General features: G+C 39.4%; 1 protein-coding gene across 5 annotated transcripts in view; it reads left to right on the top strand.

Annotated features, from left to right (window-relative positions):
* Positions 1-20,584, top strand: part of FUT10 (fucosyltransferase 10) — a 100,985-nt gene that overhangs the window by 73,774 nt on the left and 6,627 nt on the right. For 3 of the 5 annotated variants that reach the window (XM_047717006.1, XM_047717014.1, XM_047716995.1), the window contains one exon: positions 9,187-10,800. The exons of 1 other annotated variant lie outside the window; for it this stretch is intronic. In XM_047717006.1, coding sequence (XP_047572962.1) covers positions 9,187-9,411 — 225 coding nt within the window. In that variant the 3' untranslated portion in view covers positions 9,412-10,800. Of the gene's footprint in view, positions 1-8,337; positions 8,486-9,186; positions 10,801-20,584 lie in introns of those variants that run through there. One more of the 5 variants, XM_047717025.1, reaches the window with a different exon arrangement.

Below are 20,584 nucleotides of genomic sequence, written 5' to 3'. Positions count from 1 at the left end.
GTTGTCCTCTGACGAACTCCTGTTCCTCCCAGAGGGGTGGTCAGTGAAGATGATTAAAGGGCTTTGCTTGCATTTCAGTGATTGTGCTACAATTCTTAAATGGTGATGTCCTCATTATTGAAAAGCAGAATGAAATATATTGTGAAAGTAAGTTAAAGGGTTTTTGACCAGTTCTTTTTTTTTTTTAATTTTTTTATTTTTTCAGCATAACAGTATTCATTATTTTTGCACCACACCCAGTGCTCCATGCAATCCGTGCCCTCTACAATACCCACCACCCGGTGCCCCCAACCTCCCACCCCCCACCCCTTCAAAATTGACCAGTTCTTTTTACTTGCATTTATTCATTGGTTTTACAAGATGTGCTAGAGCTTACATATGGCACGTTTCTTCATGTTTTCTCCTTCAGCCAAAGAAAAGCTGGAAGAAATAATTTGTTTGCCTCTAACTCTGATCATTTTTTGTTTTGTGGTTGATAATAATTTATCATTGTATTTAGATGTAGGAAATACTATAAGAATATCAAATGCATTTCCCCTTTCTCTACTCTGCTCCTTCCCTGCTCTCCCTCCACACAGACCCAGGGAATTATCTGTTGCTGTGTAAACAATATTGTCACAGACTTAGTGGCTTAAAACAACACACATTTGTCATCTCACAGTCTCTGTGGGTTACGTAGCTCATGGCTTAGGCGGGTCCGCTAGAAGTCTGGTATGGAAGGTTCGGTCCGGGCTGGAGGTTCATCGGGAGGCTCAATTGGGGACAGGTCTGTTCTAAGCTCACGTTTGTTGCCAGATTCAATTTCTTGAGGCTGTAGGACTGAGGGCTTCAGCTTCTTACTGTTCGGAGGCTGGAGGCTGCCCTCAGCCTTTAGAGGCCACTTGTAGTTCCTTTCATAGGGGCTTCCCCAACATGGCTGCCTGATTCCTCAAAGCCAGCAAGGGAGAGAGAGAGTCCAGCAAGACTGGCATACGTTATCATGTATACATAATCACATACATTTTCTCACCCTTGCTGTATTTTATGGCCTAGAAGCAAGTGACAATTAACATGCACACGTGAGTGGGAAGGATTACAAAGGTGTGAATACCAGCAGGCGGGAATGCTGGGGGCCATCTGTAGTCTGTCCACCACACAGACTGAATCCGAGTATGCCTGTGCTCTGCGTTGTACACTTTATTTATGTAGGGAAAAGTCTTTCAATATTAATTTAGTCAGTTAAAGAATATTTACTGATGAACGATCCTCTCCTCAAAAAGGCTATCATAGGAGATATAACATGGAATCATTATAGATACAACTTTACACAATTGGGATAAACTTTTAAAAAATTAGCTTTGAGGTATAATTGATGTAGAATAAACTGTACATATTTAAACTGCGTATTTATTGTGGCATAGAGTTGTGAAACCATCATCACAATCAAGATAAGAAACATTTCTATCCTCCTCAAGAGTTTCCGCATGTCCTTTTCTAATCCATCCCTCTGACCCCTTCCTTGGGCAACCATACATCTGCTTTTTGTCACTTTTGTGAAAGAACCTAAGTCCGTTTTCTAAAATTCTATTAAATGGAATCATGTCGTGATTCTCTTTTGTGCCTGGCTTCTTTCACTCCAGGTCATAACATTGACCTTCATCCACAACACTGCGTGTATCAATAATTTCTCTTTATTGTTGAAGTTTGCATGTACCAAAATGTCCTTATCCATTCACCTGCTGATGGACATTTGAGTTGTTTCCAGTTTCTGGCTGTTACAAATAAAGCTGCTAAGTCTTTGTATGAAAATAGGCTTTCCTATCTCTTCTGTAAATACCTAGGAGCAAAATAGCTCCTAGGTATTTACAAAAAAAATTGCAAAGATGTACGTTTCACGTTTTGAGAAATTACCAAACTGTTTTCCAGAGTTACTCTATCTTATCTTCCCACCAGCATTGTATGTGAGTTCCATTCATTAACAGTTGGTGTCATCAGTCTTAGTTTTTACTATTGTGGTGGGAGCATACTGGTATTTCACTGTGAGTTAATTTGTGTATCTCTAGTAACTAATGATTTTGAGTATCTTTTAAGGACTTATTTGCCATCGATGTCTGGTGATATGTCTCTTCAGATCTTCCCTCATTTAAAAAAAATTGAGTTGTTAATCTTGAGTTCTAAGAATACTTTATACAGCAAATGTTTTCTTTCAGTTTGGGGGTTGTTTTTCCATTTTCTTTTTTTTAAAGATTTTATTTATAAAATCAAACAGGGGACACAGCACAAACAGCAGGCAGAAGGAGAGAGAGAAGCAGCCTCCCTGGGAGCTTGACATGGGACTGGGATCATGACCTGAGCTGAAGGCAGACACTTAACCCAACTGAACCACCTGGGCACCTTGTTTTTCCATTTCTTAACAGTATCTTTTTTTTTTTTTTTAAAGATTTTATTTATTTATTTGTCAGAGAGAGAGAGAGAGAGAGAGAGAGTGCAAGAGCAAGCACAGGCAGACAGAGTGGCAGGCAGAGGCAGAGGGAGAAGCAGGCTCCCCACCAAGCAAGTAGCCCGATGTGGGACTTGATCCCGGGACTCTGGGATCATGACCTGAGCCTAAGGCAGCCGCTTAACCAACTGAGCCACCCAGGCGTCCCTTTGAAGTGTCTTTTGAAGTGTGTAGTTTTTAATTTTGATGAAGTCCCACTCATCATTTTTTTCTTTCGTTGTTTGGTTTTTGTGTCCTGTTTGAAAATCTTTGTGTCACTCAGGGTCACTAAGATATGCTTCTCTTATTCTAGACATTTTGTCCCACAAGACACTTAGGTCTATAGTCTAATTACAGTTAATTTTTGTGAGGCAGCACGTTGTAAGAGTTGAGGTTTGTTTATTTGGATATTCAACAGTATTGGCACTGGTTTTTGGAAAGATTTTTTTTTTCATAATTGAATTACCTTGGCTTTTTTTTCAAAACCCAATTGGTCTTATATATGGGATAATTTTTAGACTGGTAAATATGCCTATATATAAGTACTGTAGCTTCATAATAAGTTTTGAAATGAGATAGTGTCAATCTTCCAACTTGGTTCTTTTTCAAAATTATTTTCATCATTTTAGGTCTTTTGCTTTTCCATATAAATTTTAAAGTCCCTTTGCCAATTTATATGAGAATGTTTGATAGCATTTTCACTGGGATTGTGTTGAATGTATGTATTAATTTGGGGGAGAATTGACAATATTGAGACATTTAATCCATAAGAATGATAGATCTATCCATATATTTTGGTTTTCTTTAATTTCTCTATACATTATTGTATACAGGTTTTTTATAAGTCTGGTCAAATTTATCCCTAAGTAGCTCACATTTTTTAATGCTATAATAAATGCTATTTTATTTTTATTTTTGTTTTCAAATTTTTAAAAAAGATTTTATTTATTTATTTGACAGACAGAGATCACAAGTTGGCAGAGAGCCCGATGTGGGGCTCCATCCCAGGACCCTGAGATCATAACCTGAGCCAAAGGCAGAGGCTTAACCTACTGAGCCACCCAGGCGCCCCAATGCTATTTTTTAATTAAAAACTTAATTTAAAAAAAACACAACAACTTAATTTTCTGATTGTTTGTTGCTAGTAGATAGAAGTAAAATTGATTTTGTATGTTGACTTTGTAGACTACAACCATATTAATTACACTGATTAATTCTGTATCTTTTTAATAGATTTCTTAGGATTTTTTTTACATATATAATCATATCATTTACCAAAAAAAAGATGATATTACCCAGACTTCCAATCTATTTGCCTTTAAAATTAATTTTTAATTTTTTTATAAACATATAATGTATTATTAGCCCCAGCGGTACAGGTCTGTGAATCACCAGGTTTACATACTTAACAGCACTCACCATTCTATTTGTCCTTTATTTCTTCTCTTTTTTCCCCTTACTGCACAGAAACCTTCATTAAAATTTTGAATAGTACTGTTGGGACCATATGTCTTCACCTTGTTCCACGTCATAAAGAGAAAACATTGTTTTTCATTATTGTTTATGATGTTAACTGTAGGACTTTGGTTGACACCTTTTATCAAATTGAGAAAGTTTCTTTCTGTTCTTACTTTTATGAGGATTTTTATCATGAGTGGACATGGAATCGTCAAATGATTTTCTGTATCCATTGAGATGATCATATAGTTTTTCTTTTTTAGTTTATTTAATGGTGAGTTATAGTGATGATTTTTGAAGATTAAACTGACTTTGATGTATGAGCTAAACTTCACTTGGTTGTAGTGTATTATCCTTCTTATTTATTGTTGGATTTGAATTGCTAAAAATTTTTGTTAGGTATTTTTGCTTCTATATTCATGAGGTATACTATTCCATATTTTTCCTCCTAATGCCTTGGCTAGTTTTCTTATGTGGCAATGCTGGTCTCATGTTCCCTTTTCTTGTGTTTTCTGAAAGAGTTTGTGTAGAATTGGTATTTTTTCCTTACATATTTTGCTGAATTTACCAGTAAGTCATCAAACGCCTAGGTGTTTTTTTGTTTTTTGTTTCTTCTGTGGAAGGTTTTAAAATATAAATTGAATTGTTTTTAATAGATATAAAGCTACTCCTGTTATTCATTTCTTTTTGAGTGAACTTTGGTAGATTGCGTCTTCTAAGGAATGTTTTTTTCATTTTACCCAAGTTGTGAAGTTGACTGACATATCATTATTAGTATTCCTTTATTCTTTTAATGTCTGTAATATCTATATGTCACCTCCGTTATGTTTGATATTAGTTTGTGTCTGTTTTATGGTTAATCTAAATAGAGGTTTATCCATTTCATTGATCTATTCAAATAATTAACTTTTGATTTCATTGATTTTTTAAAAATTTTGCTTTATATCTTTTGTTTTGTTTTTTAAACTTTCTTGTATTATGTTATGTCACCATACAATACATCATTAGTTTTTGATGTAGTGTTCCAAGATTCATTGTTTATGTATAAGATACAGTGCTCCATGCAATACGTGCCCTTCTTAATACCTGTCACTGGGCTCACCCACCCCCCTTACCCCCCTCCCCTCTAGACCCTTAGTTTATTTCACAGAGTCCACAATCTCTTATGGTTCATCTCTCCTTCCGATTTAACCCCCTTCACTTTTCCTTTCCTTCTCCTAATATTTTGCTTTATATCTTAATGATTTCTGTTCTTTATTATTTTAATTATTATTAATTTGGACTTAATTTGCTCTTCTCAAATTTAAGGTAGAAACTTGGGTCATTGATTTTAAACCTTCATACTTTTATAATATACATGTTTAATGCTATAAAATTGCCTCTAATTACTGCTTGCGCTATCTCCTACAAATTTAGATTATTATGTTAATGTTGATTCAATTTAAAATATTTTCAGTCTTCTGTTCTGCTCCTAATTTTCCTCCTGGGCAACTGGTGAATGTCCATGGGAAAGAGCTTTAGAGTGGGTTTGAATTCTTCTTTTCTATCTGGGGCTCCTAGGGATTCTAAACCAGCATGGTAACTCCTACTTCACCTCTAAAAATTTGTTAAAAATTTAACTGATTCCTTATTACCTCTTTGTATGATGACCACTTCTTTCTCCATGTTGTGTCAAAGGTTAAACAGATCATGTATCCATCTCCCCTTAAAGGGTCTTGTCATGAAATTCAGTTTTCTTTGTTGCCGGGTGATTTCAGTTCCCTGAGGGGCTCAAGAAAAGTTATGAATTTATAGATTGTTTGACTTTGTCCTTATTGTTGGAATAGGAGCCATGTCCTCTTTGGAAGCAAAATATTTGCTAATCATACTTTAGAAACAGCTTGTTTTTCTGCCCAGAACCCCAGCTGGAAAGTCAATTTGGGAGGCTGAAATTTATTTAGTTACTTCTAAAATGTCATAACTATTTCATCAAACACACTTCCTTCAGGTCATACTCTGAAATATTTCTACAAGAACACTGGAGTTAAGAGTCCATTTCATGAGATTCTTTTCCTTGTGATATCATTTCAGACATAACTTTGTGGTACACTGTTGAATGGACCCTTGCGTGGGCAGGCAAGGAAACAGTATTGTTACTGGCTTTCTCATATAAACAGTTATGCAAGGTCAGGGTTGGGAAGGCCATCCAATGGCATGTGGTCAGTATGGCTACCAGATGACTCACATATCATGAACAAGTCATCTGCTAATGATCTTGGAACATTTCCAATGTTGGCATCTTCATTATTTCTTAAGGCATCCTATTTTATCTTTTCTTAGTTTTGACAGTTATATCGTTCTTTGTTTTGAACTGGCACTTTCCCTTCTCTAGTCCATTCTTTTTTTTTTTTTTTTAAAGATTTTATTTATTTATCTGACAGACAGAGATCACAGGTTGGCAGAGAGGCAGGCAGAGAGAGGAAGGGAAGCAGGCTCCCCGCTGAGCAGAGAGCCCGATGCGGGGCTCGATCCCAGGACCCTGGGATCATGACCCGAGCCGAAGGCAGAGGCTTTAACCCACTGAGCCACCCAGGCGCCCCCTCTAGTCCATTCTTAGCTACCTGCCTCTGACTCTTTAGTTCAGTGGGTTATAATGTGAGATGGTAATGTGAGTGGGTTATAATGTTTCATGGTAATCACTTTGGGTCCTCCGCACTTGATTCTGTTCTGCTCTTGCTCCAGATACAATCTCTACCTAGCCATGAACTCTGGCCAAAGTGGCTGGAGTTGAGCCTATTTTTGGTTTTCTGAAAAAAACAAAAAAACAAAAAAAACCTTTTTTGTATTATTTTATATTATTGTTCAGACTTCCCTGATTTTAAGTCTTAGCATTTCCTAGTGGTTTGTTATTTAGATTTGTGTTCTGGTTGTCTGTGCTCAGTGTTGTCTTGGTAAAGAAACTTTGCACTAGTTCCAGGCCCTTTGAAGCCAAGCTCCATAATCATTTGTCAGTGGTCCCCAAGAGCAGGGAGGATTTGGGCAACTGTGTCCTTGTCCCTCTTCTAAACACGTTAATTCACTCTTCTACTTAGAGTCCATTCGGATGCTTGAAGAAAGCTTTATATGCATTCTTGGTCATCTCTTTTTCAGGCTACACCCTAATATCTTCTTATATGCTTCTAATGGGAGGTTTAACAAAGAGAGAATAAATTGATCCAACTGTAGGTAGGTACCCAAATTATTGTATTTCCAAATTGATTTTCCTACTCTGCTTTCTAAATTCCTGCTGAGGATTCTAATTATTACAAATCCAACACATTTAAACCCTAATATCTTCACGTTAAAAATATTTTTTTGAAAAAGATATATATGCACGAGTTTAAACTATTAAATTTAGTTAATTTTAAACTTAAATTTAAACTGAACTTAAATTTAAAACTAATTTATTAAACTAATAAATTTAATATTAAAACTATATTAAATAATTCTGCAAACTTAGTTTAAAAAAAAAGAGCAGTCTTTTATTTTCCCCTTTTCCCCCTCCCCAGTAGAATCTCTTACCATCACATTTACATCACATTTAGCTAATTATTTTGGTACTTATTCATTGTTTCTAAATAAAATGCTTATACACTCACTTTTTTTTTTTTTTTTTTTTTTGGATGTTCAGCAGTGTTTCTGTGATCATGACTGTGCACCTGCTATTCTGGGACGAGCCATGTAGTGTACTGTGATTTATCTCTCTCGCCTGGACAGATCTTTGTTTCCCTCTTGTTTGCCATCTTGTTTGATTATTTTTCTATGGATGTACCACTCATTCAATCCTTGTTGATTGTTTAATTCTCCTTTGAAGATGTTCAGATCTACCAGGCATCCAGTTCATTTCGTCTTGTTGAAAAAAATCACTCACAGAGCCTTCTGAGCCTCGCCAGCGTGCCGGCTGCCCTTGCCACCTCGAGTGCCTGAGAGCTCCCTTCTGCAGCACTTGGGGATTTTCCTTTCTTACCTTTTTGTGACAGATCTCTTGTATGCTGTTCTCCTTTTCCTTAGTTTTGCCCCTTAGTTGGATCCTACCCTCGTACAGCTTCCCGAGAAGGGATATGCGAGGAAGTCTGAAACGTCTTCATTCTACTCTATTTAAGCAATAGTTTGGCTGAGTGTAAACTGTCCATTTTCCTTGGAATTGGGAGGCACTTTGCGTCGCTTTCTAAAAGACTTTTAGTTTTGAAATGATTTTACATTGACAGAAGAGTTACAAAGATCGTACAGAGTTCCTCTATAGCCGGCACCTGGCCTCCCTATTGTTGACATTGTACATCACCATGGTACATTTGTCAACACTTACGAAATTAATGCTGGCGCACAGCTCTTAACTGACCTGCAGACTTTAGTCATATTTCACCAGTTTTTCCACTAACATCCTTTGTTATCCTTTGTTCCAGGATCAAATCCAAGATACCAAATTGAAATTAGCCCTCATGTCTCCCTAGTCTCTTCCAAACGGTGATCAGCCGTTTGGTTTCCTTATTTTTACAAACTTTGATACTTTGGAAGAGCACTGGTCAATATTTGTGTGGACTGTCCCTCCGTGGATTTGTCTGATGTCTTCTCATGTTAAAACATAGGTTATGGATTTGGGGGAATATTACCGCAAGGGTGAAAGGGCCTTTCTCTTCACACTGTATCAGAGGACACATCATATCAATGTGAGCTATTACTGGTGATGTTAACTTTGATCATTTGGTTGAGGTGAAATCTGCTAGGTTTTCTCTGTGAGCTTACTCGTTTAACCTTTCCATTAAGCGAGTCACTAAGTCCCGGCCATGTTCAAAGGGCAATGAAGTTATCTCCACCTTCTTGAGGAATATAAAATCTTTTGTGGATTTATGTCAAATCCACCACAAAAATGAATAAATATGTGGGGGAAAGTATTTTGAGGCTATGCAAGTATTCTTTTCCTCCTTAAAATTTTACTCACTAATGTTCACATTCATCAGTTAGTCTTACCATTGCCTTTTAGCTTCAGTGTTACTGTCAAGAGATGTAAACCATCCTAACTGCTGATCCTCAGAATTAGACAATTCCTCTCCGGGAGCTCGTAGAATCTCTTCCTTCTTTCCTGTGTTCTGGAATTTCATAAAGTTACTTGGCAGGAGACTCTGTTACTATGGAGTGAAGATATTTGCTGTAAAAGGAAAAGTATATGTTGGGTTCTGTTCCTCTTGAGGCAGGAACCCAAGACTTTGTGCTTTCCTAAATTTTTCATTCTTTTTTCCTTTCTCTCAACACAGGGTTTACCACCTAAAAGATGGCAGGCCGACGTGATGCACCTGAGTTGCCCGGAGCCTGCGGTGTTTGCTTTCTCACCTCTGGCTCCTCGCCGGAGCTCTTTGCGGGAGATGTGGATACCAAGCTTTGAGCAATCCAAGAAGGAAGCCCAGGCACTAAGGTGGCTGGTTGATAGGAATAAAAATTTTTCAGCTCAAGAGTTTTGGGCCCTGGTTTTCAAGGACTAACTTCTAGAAGGATCAGAATGATATAGACTAGTGCTCTCCTGAGGTTCATTTTCTAGGTTGCCTTAATACATGAGTATCATAGCTACTTGGTTGACTATCCTTTAGGATAAGGAGTACTTGCTGTAGTACTCATAATGAGCCCTCTCAGATAATGGATGTGAATTACCCTTAGGGGTCACCTCTGTATTTTTTATACTAAAAAAGTAAATATTTCTTATGGTCACCTTCCACTGACATGTCTGGACCGATGTACCTGCTGCCTTTTGTAGACATTCAGCTAATGTGGAGTGAATGTTTCCCTCCCTGCATGGGAGGCAGAGGGTGGAGCTGTGATTCTTGATACTCACCTCACTGTCTGCAGTTTATTAGTGTCTGGCAAGCCCAGGGTCCTGATGCTGAAGCATGAACATGAAATGCATTAGAACTTGGCAATGAGAGATTCCATCTGTTGGTTTCCAGGGATGTAAGTGAGTAATAAAAGCTGTGTGCATTTTATCCGCTTTTTCTCTTCAAGTCAGAAGAACGTATGCCTGTCTGCCTTCTCCTTACTCTTACTACCTCTTTCTTTCCGTCTTGCCCTGCCCCCGCCCCCACTCCCCTCCGCCCCCAAAGTGGAATGTCTTACGAAGATGTGCCTCCTCCTTGTTTGTTTTGAACAGTGAGATGTTCTCAATGGTCCCTTCTCCTGCAGAGCAGAATAATGATCTTGAGATCGGACACCCTGTACCCTCTGATCAATGTGAGAAGGGAAGTGGGTGGCCCCCAGGAACTCCGGTTGTGTTGAAGGTGATTTGTCTTCTCTTAGGCTGATGTACAGCCTGTTGTAATGGGCAGCCCGCTCTGGTAGGTGAGCCTTCCTGTCATTTCTGATCCCGGCACAGAGAAGTTATGGCTGTCCTGTTAGGAGCACCTATTGGAACTCCATGATAGACAAAGAGATAGCGCTGGCTGGTGTTTTCTCCCCATGTGGAGGTGGGGAGGCTGTTAGAGGATCCTAAAGCCTGTTGCCACCAGATGTGTCCTGGCTTTAGTGCTCTTTACTGTGGAAAGATATCAGCTCCTGAAGACAGGAAGGGTCTCTGATTCTTATGTCCCTGACATGGCATGTGGGTGAAACTCAAGATGGCTCCCGTGGTGCCAGCTCTCCCTTGACCCCAGGGCAGTGCCTTTATGAGCCAGCCGTGCCCAGTCTCTTCCATGAGGAGCTCTCTCCCTGGCTGTGTGCAGGGGTAAGGAGGAAACCGGGTTCATTCATTCAGGAGCAAGAAAGTTCACATTGCTGGATGGGATGCCGTTCTGTGACTGGGTTTTTCTCAATCCCAGCACTGCCATTAACTGAACATGATTCACTACAACTCTCTTAACTTCCCCAGCCTTTCGTTTTTGTACCTAAAAAGAAGCGATTGGGCTGGTCATTGAAGCTCTTCTCTGTGTAATGTTCTTTGTTTATCAAAATTAAGAAGTTTCATTTTGTAGATGTTTTTACTCAGGCAGTAGTAAATCATTAAGTGCCACTTCATGGTTTTCAAGAAGAAAGCTCTTTGAAGGAAGAAGTACACTTCTTGGGTAGTATTAGGGGTAGAAAGTAGGTGATCTCTGCCATTTTTTTTCTTTTCTTTTTTTTTTTTAATTATATTTATTTCTTTGACAGAGACAGATCACAAGTAGGCAGAGAGGCAGGCAGAGAGAGGAAGAAGCAGGCTCCCCGCTGAGCAGAGAGCCCGATGTGGGACTCAATCCCAGGACCCTGAGATCATGACCTGAGCCAAAGGCAGAGGCTTTAAACCACTGAGCCACCCAGGCACCCTGCCATTTTTTTTCTGATAATGTCCAAAGGGAAAGCATAGGTAAGGGGGATTGTGTGTTATACACCAGATTTTAAATTGTATATTAAATGAGTTTTGTTGTCGTACCCTTAATAAAAAGCCCAGGATGTGATTTGTGCATCTGGTGGGGTATTATCCAGTAGATCCAGTCCTCCATAAAAGCCTTAAACAAATCCCCAGTGCTCATATGCTTCTCGTATGTTTTAAGCCTCAACATTGCATGTAGTTTTGTTCTACTCGGTTTTTCATTAAGACTCTGTAGACAAAATTCTGCCTAGACTTTTCTGAAGTAGCCCTGAACAAATTGAGTGAAATGAAATAATTGGTTGTTTAATGGGGCATCAACTTCTTGTGGGGGAAGAAGATGGAGGAGAGGGAATTCCATGGGATTGAAAATGAGGTATGTTTCAGAGAAAATAAATTAAAAGTTCTTTGGGACTCTTGGAGTACACATAGATTTGAGACTTTATTCATACAAGTCTTCTGTAATAGGATTTTTATTAATAAGATGGTACCCTTGTCTGTGATAATTGCTGTCATGGAGGGAGAGGCGTGGACCCAAGGTAGAAGGATTCTTATCTGTAAATAGGGAGCTGTGTGTTTTGAGTTCCGTGTAGGTCCCCTCAGTGACATTGTGTCCGTTGAGCCCATCAGACCACACCTTTCTCTTTACTTCACTCTCCCCACTTGTGAAATATGATTAAGAGAGAGTCCTCTCTCACTGGGATGCCGTGAGGAATGGCTCATGGCTGTGGAAGACTTGTTGTAACATTCTGTTTAGGGCATCAGCGCATTTTGCTTGGGTTGCTTTTGGAGACTGAGTCTCTAAGTGATATGACAAGGTGGATAGAAACCTTTTCAGAAATGTTGAAGAAAGGGCTCCCTTATGCTAGTCAATAGTCTTCACATCTTCACCTGAAAATGAGATCATTTTGATCCTGTAGCAGTGACAAAATTTCAGAACCTGATTGTGGACTGGCTTTGTTGCTGTTAAGAGCTAGAGTCCAGTAACTAGAGTATCCATTGAGATTCTTGTCATTATTAGTAACAAATTGAATGCAGTGTTGTAGGCGCTACTGGGAAGTAGAAGACATAAGCGAAAATGAACGTCCTTGCTTTGAGTCACACATTGTAGATTACACATAGGAGAACAAGCCTAATATCTATAGAACACTGTATGAATCCCAGCACGGCACAGACCTGAAATTGAAATGCCCAGTGTTATACTGTGCATTAAAAAAAAAAAAACCGTTAGTGTAGCTCATAATTCCTGCTAAGGATGACAAGGCATTAGGGGGACTCCAAAGGAGAGTTAGTTTTCAGTGAATGATATTATCTGAAGCATCATGGGTACAACTCTACATAAATAACATATGTCTTTCTTGGAATCTTCAAAGTATAAAATGTAAAAGTTCACAGGCCAAGAATAATGGTGGTTAGTTTATGTTTCAAATAATTTTGCAATCCTGAATGTTCTATAAAGCACTTTCTTACCCTTCTTTAGGGAGTGTCTTTGTTTTCATTTTTATTGTTGCCATTATTGATAGTTGTCTTTACTGTGATAATTGGCTTTACTTTTTAAAAAAGATTTTATTTATTTATTTGACAGAGAGAGAGGGAACACAAGTAGGGGGAGTGGGAGAGAGAGAAGCAGCCCCCCCACCCCACCACGCCCCGCCGAGCAGGGAGCCCGATGTAGGGCTCGATCCCAGGACCCTGGGATCACGACCGGAGCTGAAGGCAGACACTCAACTACTGAGCCACCCAGGTGCCCCTTTACTGCATAATTCTAATGTCACTTTTATCTTTTATTTTCTTCTGATTACAGAAATAAAAATGATTACAAAACTTGGAAAATTGAACTATGAACTATGACTTCAGAATAAGAAGAGCAGGTTTTAGTCCCTACTCTCCAGTATACTGTCTAAAGATGATATCTTGGGGGCACCTGGTTGGCTCGGTCAGTTAAGTGTGAGACTCTTAATTTCAGCTCAGCTCATGATCTCGTGGTCATGGTCATGGGATCGAGTCCTGTGTTGGGCTCTGCACTCAAGGTGGAGTCTACTGGAGATTCTTCCTCTCCCCCTCTCTCTGCCCCTCCCTCTCATGCTCCCTCTGTCTCTCTCAAATAAATAACTAAATCTTTAAACAAAAAGAAAGGTGGTACCTTGGCCAAGTTATTTGGCCCTTCTAAGTAAGCTTCCGTTTGTTCACCAGGAAAAGTTCGCTATATATCTAACCACACTGTGAGGTTGTGAAGTGTAAATAAGTCAGTATTCATACTTCACTCTATAAATGCTAGCTGTTGCTGTTCCAGCTCTCCGTGGTCATCACCCTTTGTTTGTGGTGACCTTGACTGAGATTTGCACACAATGAAAGAATGGCTAATGATAGTACCAGTGATGGTGTTCCTTTTAGTTCTCCACTTAGTTATCTGATAGCTATTTTGTTATGAGGTAGGCATTGGGCTGTACATCTTAGCCAGTGTGAGTCAGACATGGGGGAGAGTATGTGGGGTTCTGGATAAGGCTCTGTGATACCAGGATGTCATGAAAGCCAGGGACTGAGGATAATGCTCAGATTGTATTGTCCCTCCCCTCTGTGGGATTTTTGGTGGAGTTTTACGCAAAGCTCCTAACAGTGTAGTCGGAATCACACAACCTTTTTATAGTACCTGTACAAACCCAATTAAACCCAGTGCAGTGATCTCTGGCAAAAGCCTTTCAATTTTGCAGTTTTCAGTCTTGGGAGGAGCCTGTTCAGTCTACTCAGACTAGGAGAGAGAGGAGGGGAAGGTGACCAGGTCTAGAGGTCCTGCCCCTTATTAAGTAATAAGTTTACTTACTAACTGAAAATCAAAATAGAAGAAAAGAACAGAAGCCTGCTTAGGACTTCTCCTGGGAGACAAGCCCCGTTTTGCTCTTCATATTTATTGATGCAAGAACAACGCTTAGGAGCCTACTTTTAAGTCACATAACCTCTCTGGTTGATCAGTATCGGGGCCTAACCCATTAAATTAGTGACCCTGGTGGTGGGAATCATTCAGTAGAAGGGCACGAGGCAGAGGTGTGGGGAGGAAAAGGAGTGACCCTCCATGATTTTTATCTTCTCAACTCATTGGACTTAACAGCCAAGCTGTGTCTGTGTCTCTAAGGGGGTGTGACCAGTCATGATCCACAGAAACCACCTTTTACCTTCCTGAGGCTTCTTCCCAAATACCTATCCTTGCTCCTTTGGGTCCCCCTGGAACCACTTCCACGAGCGGTTGAGCTATCTGGAACTTCTGAAATGAATCAGAGTTGCACACTGATTAATGTTTCCAAGGGTGTTCTGAACATTAGGTCAGACTTTTATGCCCTATTTCATTTCTCATGCAAACTAGGGCCACATCATCCAACCTAGCTTACCAGAGGAGGTGATAATGCCAGCCCAAATAGGCCATTATGGATATTTGGAATTTTGCTGTCACAAACTCCTTAATTAAAAAACAAAAACCAATTGGCAACTTAAAAAACTTAAAAACTATTAGGGTAGGTAGGGGGTGATATTAAGGGTTTTGAAGGAAGGGCAGTATCTTTTCGCAGGAGACTTTGAAATCAGCCTAACAAAACTCGCTTCTTATAGCGTAAACATGGCTATGAGCGCTCATCTAGTGAGTCACACAGGGAAAAAAAAAAATATGCCAGTTTTATTTTAAAATGTCCTTGATGAAACAATAAAAATTATTTATTTTATTAAACCTTGATCTTTGAGTCCATGTCTTTTTAATACTCTGTGAGACAAAATGGGGAGTATACATGTCACTTTTGTATACCAAAGCACAGTAAAAATAGCAAGGAAAAGCACTTGTGTGATTGTTTGGGTTGTGAGTTGATCTAGCAGCTTTTTCATGTAATACTGTTTTTACTCAAAAAGGCATCTAGCAAACTACAGATATCCAGACTTGGGTTTGTCAGTCGTCTTCATGAAAACAAAATGAGCCTGTCACTTTAAGAACAGTAATAGAACTTGTTGCTAATGATAACATTTCAACTTTCAAGTGAGAGTTGGGATTTTGGAAAACTAATTTCCACCACTTTAAGCATCAGTTTATCTGATACTTAGGAACTGTCCTGATGCAATTGGTGGTGATATTAACAAGTGATGCTTTTGACACTGAGTGAAAACAGAGGCGATGGTGTGTAAGCGTGTGTTTAGTTTATTAGTTTGTTTTTATAATTCTAAGAAAGGAAGAGAGGGTATCAAATACTGGAGAGAGGGAGCAATTTTTCTTTAAATTAAAAAAAAATTTTTTTTTTTTTAGTTGAAGTCTTCCATTAGTGGAAATGGAACTTCTAGTGGGAGATTTTTTTTTTTAAGATTTTATTTATTTATCCGACAGACAGAGATCACAAGTAGGCAGAGCAGCAGGCAGAGAGAGGGGGAAGTAGGCTCCCTGCCGAGCAGAGAGCCCGACGTGGGGCTTGATCCCAGGATCCCGAGACCACAACCCAAGCCGAAGGCAGAGGCCCAACCCACTGAGCCACCCAGGTGCCCCTAGTGGGAGATTTTTAAAAATTATTGATTGCCTCCCTGAAAACTGGGGTGAGATAAAAGGTAATGAGAGCTTTCATTGAGGGAAAAGAAGCTTTTGTTTTTTTAATTGTGAAATGAAAAAAATGGATTAATGAACAAGAAAAATATTTTAAAAATATATCCAAATTATCATTATTTGTGTGACTCAGAATGTCAGTCTGCCTGGAATTTATTAATGTACTTAATACACTTTTATTGAGCACTTACTATGTGCCAGGAATTATCCTGGGCCAGGGGACCCAGTAGTGAATGGAACCGACAAAACACCTGTTACCATACAGCTGACCTTCTGATTCTAGTAGCGGAACGAGAACGGAAATGCGTTAGCAGAATGTAAACCACTGCCTAGAAGCTTTCTTTCTTCATTTTATAAGCCCCGTGGGATGGAATTTACCTCCTGACTCCATACCACCACAGCTGAAACATGAGATGTGATATAAATGGGTTCTATCAATAAGAGTGTATTAAACATGCTATATTGACAAGAAGTGTTAAAAGTACTATGAGTTCAAATTTAAAATGAGTTGGCAAGTCTAGAAGCAAATCCTTTCTCTCTTCTTTTCCTTCTTTCCTCCATTGTTTTATTCTTGTTCCCCAGAAGGAGGAGGCATTTCTTCTGTCAACATTGGGTGATTTCTGGCAAGAATAAGAACTGTGACTGGGGATGGCAATAAAGATGGCCGGCCCACTGGGCAAGCCGCTCTGCTCTGTGGAAACTGCATCTGTTCACCTTAAATCCAGGGGTTGGGGCCAGTCAGCATTTACTTAGTCATAGCACCTGGAAAAGTTTTATCTTACAAGCTGTGCTCAGTCATCCTGTGTATGGTTCACACACCATTAATAAGAGGACTCACTTCACCACTGAAATGATATTATCTGCTAGTCTGAGAGAATGCGGGTCACTTCGGTGAGCGTCTTTCAGGAGTGAAGTATAATCACAGATGTCTTCTATTTCCTGCTTTCATGGTCCAAGGTCCCAGCCTCGGTGTGAAGTCAACCTGGAGGTGATGGGGCAGGAACAATGAAAAGGAAACCTGTGATGTCCCCCCTCCTTATTTGTTTGCTTGTTGATTTTTGCTGTAGCTCTAGGGACGCCATTGAAAATACATTTTGGTCATCTTTATTCAGAAAGATGATGTGGCTCCTGTGCCCTTCAGCAGCGTAGGCATGTTTTCCAGAAAGACTGTGACAACAGGTTGGTGGCCTTATGTATCATTGTCCAAACTGGGACACTTCTGAGAGTGAAAGGGGGAGCTGTGATTTAAGCCAGGACAATCGACCCAAACTGGGTTGTGTGGAATGTAGGGGGCAACAGCTGTCTTAGCACCACTGTCTTCCAAAACAGTCTCTGAGCGTGGGGTGTTCGGATGAGGAAAACATTACTAGTGTTTTTTAGGGACAGGCACTGCTGGATACTGTCCTGTGTAATGGCACTTAGTTGTTACAGTAACCATTTGAGATAGATCGTTTTCTCTCCTGCTCTTATAGCACAAAATACAGTAAAACTCCATTTAACCAGGGTGGGGTGACATTTTAAATGTGTTTAAATGGACAGAAGCCGGGGCGCCTGAGTGGCTCAGTGGGTTAATCCTCTGCCTTCAGCTCAGGTCATGGTCTCAGGGTTCTGGGAACGAGCCCCGCATCGGGCTCTCTGCTCAGCAAAGAGCCTGCTTCCCCGCCCCCCGCCTGTCTCTCCGTCTACTTGAGATCTCTGTCTGTCAAATAAATAAAATCTTTAAAAAATAAAATTAAAATTAAAAAAAAGAAGGAAAGAAATTTCCCTTTTTCTTTTAATTAATTAATTCATTAATTAACTTATGCCATTTGAAAATAGTTGTGAACTAGATGCCATCCAAACCGGTAAGGAAGAAGGAAACTTTCACTCTTTGCAGATTACATGAAAATCTTAAGGACTCCACCAAAGTAGCTACTAGAATTGATAAATGAATTCAGTAGTCACAGAATACAAAACCACTGTGCACAAATCTCTCATGTTCCTATACACTAATAATGAAACAGTAGAAAGAGTATAATCCTAAGTAGGAAGTAGAAAAAAAGAAGGGGAGGGGGAAACAAGCCCATTTGCAATTTCACCAAAAATAAGATACCTAGCAATGCAGCTTGTGATCCAAAGAGGCGAAAGACCTGTGTTCTGAAAACTGTATGACACTGATGAAAAAAATTGAAGATGACACAAAGAAATGGAAAGAAATACATGCTCATGGATTGAAAGAACACATATTATGAAAATGTCTATACTACCTAAACCAATCTACAGATTTAATAAAATCCCTATCAAATACCAACGGTATGTTTCACGGAACTAGAACTAAGAACCCTAAAATTGACATGGAACTGCAGAAGACCCTGTATAGCCAGAGAAATTTTGAAGAAGAGACACAAAGCTGGAGGCATCACAAGTCCAGACTTCTAATTATATTACAGAGCTATAGTACTCAAAACAGTATGGTGCTGGCACAAAAATAGACACACAGATCAATGGAACAGCATAGAAACCTGGAAATAAACCTACAAATACACGGCCCGTTAGTATTCGACAAAGCAGGAAAGAATACCCAATGGGAAAAAGGCAGTCCCTTCAGGAAATGGTGTTGGGAAAACTGGTCGGCTACGTGCACAAGAATGAACCTGGACCACTTTCTTACACCATTCACAAAAATAAACTCAAAACGAATTAAAGACCTAAGCATAAAACCTGAAACAATAAAAATCCTAGAAGAGAGCACAGGCAGTAAGATCTCTGACATCAGGCATAGCAACGTTTTTCTAGATAGGTCTCCTGAAGCAAAGGAAACAAAAGCAAAAGTAAACTTTCATGACTACCCCAAAATAAAAAGCTTCTGCACAGCAAAGGAAACAACAAAACTAAGAGGCAGCCTGTAGAATGGGAGGAGATATTTGGTTATTATATAATAAAGGTTTTTTATTTTATTATATAATAAAGCCTTTATATAATAAAGGGTTATTATCAAAAGTATATAAAGAACTTGTAAAACTCAATACCCAAAAAACAAATAATCCAATTAAAATGGGCAGAAGACATGAACACACATTTCTCCAAAGAAGGCATCCAGATGGCCAACAGACCCATGAAACGATGCTTAACATCACTCTTCATCAGGGAAATACAAATCAAAACTACAAGGAAATATGACTTCACACCTGTCAAAATGGCTAAAATCAACACAAGAAACAAGTGTTGGAGAGAATGTGGAGAAAGGGGAACATTCTTGCACTATTGGTGGGAATGCACACGGGTGCAGCCACTTTGGAAAGTAGTATGGAGGTTTCTCAGAAAATAAAAAGTAGAACTACCCTATGATCCCAGTGATTGAACTACATGGTAATGACCCCCAAAATACAAAAACAGTAATTCAAAGGGATACATGCATGCCAGTGTTCATAGCAGCATTATTTACAACAGTCTAACTATGGAGGTAGCCCAGCTGTGTATTGATAGATGGACAGATAAAGAAAATGCAGTATATATATACAGTGGAATATTATTCAGCTACAAAAAATGAAATCTTGCCATTTGCAATGAATGGATGGAGCCAGAGAGTATAATTCTAAGTGAAATAAGTCAGTCAGAGAAAGACAAATACCATATGATTTCACTCATGGTAAAAAAAGAGAAAAGCTAAGAAACAGACTCTTAACTACTGAGAACAAACTGATGGGTCCTAGAGGGGAGGTGGAGGAGGGAGATGGTAAACGAGGTGACAGGGATTAAGGAGTGCACCTGTGATGAACACCAGCTGATGCAGGGAATTAGCGAATCACCATATTGTATACCTGAAACTAATATTACACTGTATGTTAACTATACTGGAATTAAATTTAAAAAGAGAAAGTTGCAAACATCACCCCCCCCATCTGCTATGAAGGACATTCTTCTAAATAACCACAATCCCATGACCAAATCCAAGAAATCAAACACTGATACAATAATATTATTTATCTATCTATCCATTTTTAAAGATTTTATTTATTTGTCAGGAGAGAGCACAAGCAGGGGGATCAGAAGGCAGAGGGAGAAGCAGACTCCCTGCTGAGCAAGGAGCCCGACACTGAACTCGATTCCAGGACTCTGGGATCATGACCTGAGCCTAAGGCAGGCATTCAACTGCCTGAGGCACCCAGGCATCCCCAATAATATCATTTAATACACAGTCCATATTCACTGTTTCCCAGCTGCACAAATGATGAGTTATTACAGCTGTTTCTCTTTTCTGTTCCAAGATGCAATTGAAAATCATATATTGCCTTTATTTCTTATATATCTTTTTAAAAAGGGATTTTTATTTATTCATGTGAGAGAGAGAGCACAGAGGAAGAGCAAGAGGGAGGAGTGGACTCCCTGCTGGGGAGAGAGCCCAATGTGGGGCTTGAGCCCAGGACCCTGAGATCATGACCTGAGTTGAAGGCAGACACTTAACCAACTGAGCCACCCAGGTGCCCCTCTTTCTTATATACCTTTAATCTCTTTTTGTTTGGAGAGTTGTCTTATTTTGTTTTGTTTTGCTTTGTTTTTGGTCTTTTGTGACACTGACATTTTTAAAGAGTCAGGACCACCTGTCTTGTAGAATATTCTGTCATCTGGATTTATCTGATTGCTTTCTCATGATTAAATTCATAGACCTCCCCCCCTTTTGAACTTCAACATCATTAGAATATCTCTGATGCACTGAAGAGACCCTAAGTCCCCTACCAGAGAAGACACCAACACCTCCCTCCCCAAGTAGAGATTC

Source organism: Lutra lutra, chromosome 2, assembly GCF_902655055.1.
Source record: "Lutra lutra chromosome 2, mLutLut1.2, whole genome shotgun sequence".
In the NCBI taxonomy this organism is placed as follows: domain Eukaryota; kingdom Metazoa; phylum Chordata; class Mammalia; order Carnivora; family Mustelidae; genus Lutra; species Lutra lutra.
Note: the sequence above shows the minus strand (reverse complement) of the source record. Positions and strands in the feature narration are given on the sequence as shown.